Below are 6,801 nucleotides of genomic sequence, written 5' to 3' on the forward strand. Positions count from 1 at the left end.
GGGGGGGGGGGGGGCACTGGGGACTGAGCCCAGGGCAGTCTGCCACTGAGCCACAGCCACAGCCCTTTTTATGTTTTTTTGTTTGTTTGTTTGTTTTTGAGACAGGGTCTCATTAAGTTGCCCAAGCTGGCCTCCAACCTGGGATCTTCCTGCCCTGGCCTCCTGAGTCACTGAGATTATAGGTGTGCGCCACCTCATGCACCACCACGTGTGGCCCTTGGTGAGCTTCCAACAGGATACTACCTTCACCAGCATTTGCAAATCTAGAGAGGACTACGGGCTCCCTCACCCTTGGGGTCACCTGGGATCAACAGTAACATTTCCTCTCTCTTCTTTCAAAGAGATTATGGGAGAAAGGAGTGTGTGTGTGTGCAATTTTGTATCGCAAATGCAGCCTGCTTTACCCTCTGTCCTGTAACTGGCATGTCTCACTGAAGACACACCACAGACCTCTCCACTTCGGTGTGAGGGGAGCTGCCTCCTCCCTGGGTGTAAGGGCTGCCCGGTGTTCCACTTGGGGAACCAGGACTCAGTCAACCACACTCCTCCAGGATGTCTGGGTTGTCTCCGGGCTTCAAAGACCAATTGTACATGGCTGTAGCTGTCTTTTTCTTTTGGGGGGAAGTACTGGGGATTGAATCAGGGGCACTCACCCCTGTGCCATGTCCCCAGCCCTTTTCTGTATTTTATTTAGAGACAGGGTCTTGCTGAGTTGTTTAACGCCTCGCCTTTACTGAGGTTGGCTTTGTACTCATCATCCTCCTGCCTCAGCCTCCTGAGCCTCTGGGATCATAGGCATGTGCCACCATGCCCAGCAAAGCTGTAGCCTTTAACAGGACAAGAGCAACACAAGTTTGCAGAAGAAATCCAAATTACCTGAGACGGACAGTCATCGACACATAGCTGAACCCAATGCCTCAGAAATCAAGGCCAACCTGAGAGGGACAGAGGCGCACATCTGGGAGCAGGAAGGAGAACCCCAGGGGCCACCGAGAAGCGGCGGTGAAGTTAAAAGACCACTGTCCCTCCAGGCACTGTGGCGCACCCCTGTAATCCCAGCAGCTCAGAAGGCTGAGACAGGAGGATCGCCAAGTTCAAAGTCAGCCTCAGCAACTTAGTGGGGTCCTGTCTCAAGATTTCAAAAAAATACATATATTTGGTTTTGTTTGTTTGCTTAAAGGGCTTGGGGACGTAGTTCAGTGCCATCTAGATGAAACGGGAAACAGAGCTGGATCTCATCCCTACAGGAGGCCTCACTTCTCTGTAAACTGCCCCCAGTTGGCTGAGGGCTTCACCCTCCACGTGCACAGGGTCCAGATGACTAACCAAAACGAACCAGCAATCCTGAGGTAGAGGGGACCGCTGTGCGCTGGAGGCCCAGGGGAAGCCCCAGGCACAGCCCACTGGTGGGACACTGGGACAGCAGGAAGATGACCGACCAGAGCACACTACACCAGCTACGCTCAATCATCACGGCGGTCCACACACCAACACTACCTCTCCTCACAGGCCCCAGGCCTGAGGGGCAGAGGAAGAGGCCTCATGACACTGAACTTGGGCAGTGTCCCTTCTGACTGTGGGGTCCGGTAACTTCTCAGGCATGCTGGACTCAGGGGGACAGGGCCAGGGCTGGTCTGGCCGCAGGACACAGTCTGGACACTCGGGTCTTATGGGCTACAGCAGTGCCAAGAGCCCAGGTGGAGACAGCTGGTGTGGGCAGGGGCGGGGGGACACCAATCGCCCTGAGGGAAGCAGGGAGCTCAGAGGCCAGACGATCGCTATCAAAGGCAGACCCCAAGGGCCTTAGGGCTCCAGGCCCAGAAAGCAGGGATCTGGTTCACAGCAAAGATGCCCAGACAGGGCCCCAACCAGGAGCATCCAGTCAGGGCCTCAGGAAGGCTGTGGCTGGCCTGACTCCAGCCACTTTGCCCGGGAACCCAGGCAGGCCACTTTGCCTCCGGGGACTCAGTTTCCCTCAAGGGTCACCTTGAAACTACTGGTAGACCCCTGGTTCCTCCCACACGGGTGCAGTGGTCACCTGGGCTCCAGGGTCAGGCTGGATGGCCAGGGTCGAATCTGGCTCTGCTGCTCCTAGAGGGTGGCCGGGGCAAGCCGCCCCACCTGGGAGCCTCAGCACAGGGCAGCTACAGAGGCTCCTCTGAAAGGTTCTTGTGAGTGTGGGGGTGCAGCTGAGCAGCAGAGCACTCCCAGCACGCTCAGGGCCCCAGGGTTGAGCCTCAGGACTGTGAATGAATGAATGAATCAATCAATCAAAGGCTCTCAGTAGAGGTGCGGTGGTGCACGCCTGAATCCCAGCTACCTAGAGGCTGAGGCAGGAGGAGCACAAGTTCAAGGCCAGCCTCTGTGACTTTGTGAAACCTTGTCTCAAAAAAAAAAAAAGGTGGGGGTTAGGGATGCAGCTCAGTGGTAGAGCACCCCTGGGGTCATCCAGAGCTGCAGAACAAGCAAATAGAAAAGGTCATAGGGTTGTGGTGAGGACCTTCTGGGGACAGGCTCCTAAGTTCAACTGGGTTTGAATCCTGCCACTCTAATGGGGTAACCCTGACATATTACTTCTCTGTGCCTCAGTTGTCTCCTCCATAAGAGGAGGATAATGGTACCTATCCTAGGGTCACTGAGTCAGAACACAGGAACTGCTTGGGACTGTGCTCAGCAGAGAGAGGGTGCCCAGAGGTGTGGCCTGGCATCACCCCACCATCTGTAGGAAAGTGGCACACCCAGCCAGCCCGTGCAGACGGGAGGCACAGCCCAGGAAAGTGCTAATTAGCAGGAAGATGGCTCCTTGCTCCTTGGTCGAGAGGGAGGAAGGCCAGGTGCTTCTCAGAGAGGTGGCCCTGGCACCTGTGGGAAGCGGCACTGGCTGAACAGGACTTGCAGCTCCTCCGCCCTCGGTCTGTTTGGGGTTTGGGTTTTTTGATCCTCAAGCAGAGCGGCGTTCCAGCTGCAAAAGCACCCCCCCTGACATGAGACAGACAGAGGGTGGAAGTCCAGGCCTCCAGAGAAGGCCCTGGGCCCATTGCAAAGGCGCATCTGCCAGCAGCATCACCAGGGAACAAAATGTAACGGCACTGGGCATCTGGGGACCAGGTGGTCACAATGACACTTTAACCTGGAGGACCATGGGGCCCGATGCCGAGTTGCAACATGAAGCCAGGTGGCCTAGGGCACCTGCTCACAAGAACTGGAACTAATTGCTAAAACACCTCAAAACCTGGTGTTTTAAATGAAATTCTGAATGTGGGCTTCTCCTGAGAAAGGGAGTGTGTGACCCTGGTGGGCAGCCACCAATGCCCACCCAGGCGCTGCCACCGCTGGAACGGTCCCCTCCCCAGCGTGAGCAGGCCGAGCTGTGTGACGGAGCAGCGTGGAAATGACAGCTTGAGAGACACTTGAGCTTCCACCCCTGGTCTGGGAGAAGCCCGCGGCCATGCCAGGAGGACACCCAAGTGACCTCTGCCCACAGCCAGCACCAAGCTCCCGTGTGGAGGGAGCCACGCAGCTCCTCCACGTCAGGCCTTGGGATGCCTGTGGCTCCTGAGACCCCAGGCCAGAATCACCCCACTGAGCAGCTCCTCAAGTCCCGAGCACAGGCGGGGAAGAGTGTGGTTTCAAGTCACCAAGGACTGGGTGATGTGTGGCAGTGAGGGATAAAAAGCACACTGCTTGCGCCACATGCCATCACCCTTTTAAGCAGCACTCTGCTAAATGGGTGCACAGTAGGAACTCAACCACGGGCTACCTGACGTTCATGGGAGGCCCACAGGCTCTCTCCCCGTGGCAGCCGAGCTGTGACAACAGCCACCAAGCTTCCTGTCGGCAGACTCTATCCTGGCCATGCACACAAAGAGGTGTCCTCCAGCTCACAGGACACAGGACACAGGGTGCAGCGCACCAAAAGAGCAGGGTATCCTTTGAAGCTTGTACTGTGACCCTGGTCCCTAATTAGAGAAAGTGGCACATGCAGAATGTCCCCTGGGGCCTTGCAAAAAAGGATCACATACACAAGTTGGGCTGGAGCTGCAGGCCGCATCTGAGGAAGTTTGCATCAGGGGACCCTGAGCCCCACATGGCTGTGCAGGGAGCCTCAGACAAGCTGGCTGGGAGCAGTGGTGGAAAGGAAGCAGATGACTTCACCAAGGCCCTGCACCTCCTGAAATCCAGGGACAGCAACCTCCCACCACTGGCACGATGGCACAGTAGCCAGCCTGTTCCCACAACTCAGGAGGCTGAGGCAGGGGGATCACAAGTTTGAAGCCAGCCTTGGCAACTTGGCAAGGTTCTGTATCAAATAAAATCTGGGGATGGAGCACAGTGGTAGAGTGCTTGCCCATCATAGTGAGGCCCACGGTTTGGACCCCAGGACCAAAAAAAGAAAAAGAAAATCTCCTGCCCAAGGTGCAAGGAGAGGCAGCCAGGGTGGGGAAGGCCCCTTCCTCCCTGCACAGTCCAGGGCTGGGGCAGCTGGGGATGCAGAGCTCTGCACAGAGCCACTCAGTGGCACACTCCAGGCTGTGCCAGCTGTGAAGAGCCGCAGCAGGAGGGCTGCTGTGCAGCAGTAAGAATGCCCACAAATGCAGGAGCAGACAGGCAGGACCAAAGCCCAGACCACATGCACCTGGAGAGCAGAGGAAAGGAGAAAATATTCAAAGGAAAGATGGCCTTTGAGTTAGACCTTAAGGCAAAGCCCCAAACCTCCAGGAGCCAGCATGTGAAAAGGGAGAAGTAGGTGGGAACACATCACCTGGAGTGTGCCCCAGAGGAGGAAAGAGCCAAACAGCGTGGACCCTTCCCTGTCCAGACCACAGGGAGCTCCTCACCGCTCCCACTGAAGCACCAGGTGGGTGCAGACCAGTGCTACAGGCCCTGGGGTTTCAGGAGCTGGGAAGCTTGATTTTCATATGCAGCCTTCCAACTTTATTTTTTTAGCCTTCCAACTTTTAAACACTGGAAGCTCAACACCACATCTGCAGGTCAAATCTGGCCCAGGGGCCAACAGTCCAAGAGCCTGGACAGAGGGAAAAACTGGGAGCCACCAGTGCTGGCTGATGTCTGCCTAGCAACCCACAGGCCAGTAGCAGAGTTGCACCTGGACCTGACCATCTCCTGGCACCCTCACAGGCACCCAGTGCCACAGACCCTGAGGAAACAGCTTGGGCTAACTGATGACTTCCTCCAGGTCACATGGCTACCAAGTGCAGTCAGTTAAAAATGCAGGTAGTCAGGTTACAGGTCCCTTTCTTCTCCACTTGCTGGGAGCAAGGAGGTTTTGCCCACTCCCAGGGCTGCCCCTGTACGAAACTGTGTTGTAAAGCTACCAGGGGATCAGTATTAGATGATGCTGGCAGAAGAAACAGACGAAATGAAGGGAGACACAGAAAAATGAAGTAACTCCCCAACACAGCCTGCTGGGTCCCCCTGAGGTCAAGTCCAACCACAGCCTAGAAGCCTGAAAGTGGTAAGAAACACACCCTGTCCAAGTGGGGGGAGGGGAGTGGAGCTGGGTTGGGCTGGGCAAGGAAAGGGACCCTGTGCAAGGGCCACCAAGCTAAGGGGAACCTGGGAGCTGCCAGGAGCAGTGTGCACTCCCAAGGTCAACAAGGAACCATGGAGAGTTTCTGGGCCAAGGAGTGACAAAGTGAGACCTGTGCTTCAGGATCATTCTGGCAAAGCAGGCAGGGTGTGCTGAGCAGGGAGGCGGGGAGCAGGAAGCAGGAAGAGCAGCCCCGGCTCAGAGAAGAGGGGAGGAGGCTGCAAGGAGAGGGCTGGCTCCAGGCTTCAGGAAAGCCATGCTGGGGAGGGAGGCTCCAGGCTGCAGGGCCAAAGACCCCACTGCATTTTTGTGAAGCTGATAACCAGGAGAGCGATGTCACCAACAGACATGAGGGAGACCCTGCAGCTGAGAAGGTGGGGGTGGGGGGGAGAAGGCCAGGATGAGTTAAAAATCCCTGAGGACACCCAGGGCCACCAGGAGCAGGCAGCTGCACAAGCCAAGCCAATGAGTGCCCAGGAAGGAGCAGAAGTCCCTCACCCAGAAGAGGGACCTCTATCCATGCACATCAGACAGGGGCTTCTGAGGGCCAAAGGATGGCTGGAAGGAGGATGTGTTTGGAGGCTAGGAGTTTAAACATAAGAGGAAGGGATTCTACCATCTTCCCAAAGGTAGGCTGCTATGGCACATCCCACTGGGTGCTAGGGAATCCATGCTGGCCTCTAGTAAAGGCGGCTTGGAAATCAGAGGGGGTTGACACCGGACCCCACCAACAGTACAGCAGGAAAGAGCCCCTACAGGCTGGGAGCCGAGACTCCAGAGGAGCACCGAACAAGTAGAAAACCCGGCAAGGGACCTCAGCCAACAGGAGGCTGTCACCGCCAGAGGAGTGACCCTCCCGGGAGAGGGCGACCCACGTGCCAGGAGATGCTGGTCAGGAGACGTGTGGCACCGTGACAGCAGGGGTGCCGCTCCCCAGAGGACGCCACCCCCAGGAAAGGTCCCTGCCTCCGGTTGCTCCTCCGATCGCAGCAGCGGGACACTGGACCTCAAGAGCGCATCCCAACCGCAAGGAGGGGCCGGGACCGCCACGCCCTTGGAAAAGGGCACGCCCTGCCCAGGAGGAGAGACCCTCCCTCCGCCCGGTTGGTCCCGGGACCCCAGAGACCCTCTTCCGGAGGGCCCTGGGGTGGCCGGTGCCCGCGCCCCGCACTCACCCAGCGCCAGGCCGCAGGCGGCGCCCACGGCCGCCCGGAAGCGGTCCATCTGCGTGTCCCTCTTGCTGTCAGGCT

At 57.4% G+C, this 6,801-nt stretch overlaps 1 protein-coding gene across 1 annotated transcript in view; it reads right to left on the reverse strand.

Annotated features, from left to right (window-relative positions):
• Aacs (acetoacetyl-CoA synthetase) overlaps positions 1 to 6,795 on the reverse strand; it is a 51,276-nt gene extending 44,481 nt beyond the window's left edge. Inside the window, exon 1 of the mRNA XM_015502397.2 lies at positions 6,727 to 6,795. Within this exon, the coding sequence (XP_015357883.1) occupies positions 6,727 to 6,775 (49 nt within the window). The 5' untranslated portion in view covers positions 6,776 to 6,795. The remainder of the gene's footprint in view (positions 1 to 6,726) is intronic.
• Positions 6,796 to 6,801: the final 6 nt, after the last annotated feature.

Source organism: Marmota marmota, unplaced genomic scaffold, assembly GCF_001458135.2.
Source record: "Marmota marmota marmota unplaced genomic scaffold, marMar, whole genome shotgun sequence".
Classification (NCBI taxonomy): domain Eukaryota; kingdom Metazoa; phylum Chordata; class Mammalia; order Rodentia; family Sciuridae; genus Marmota; species Marmota marmota.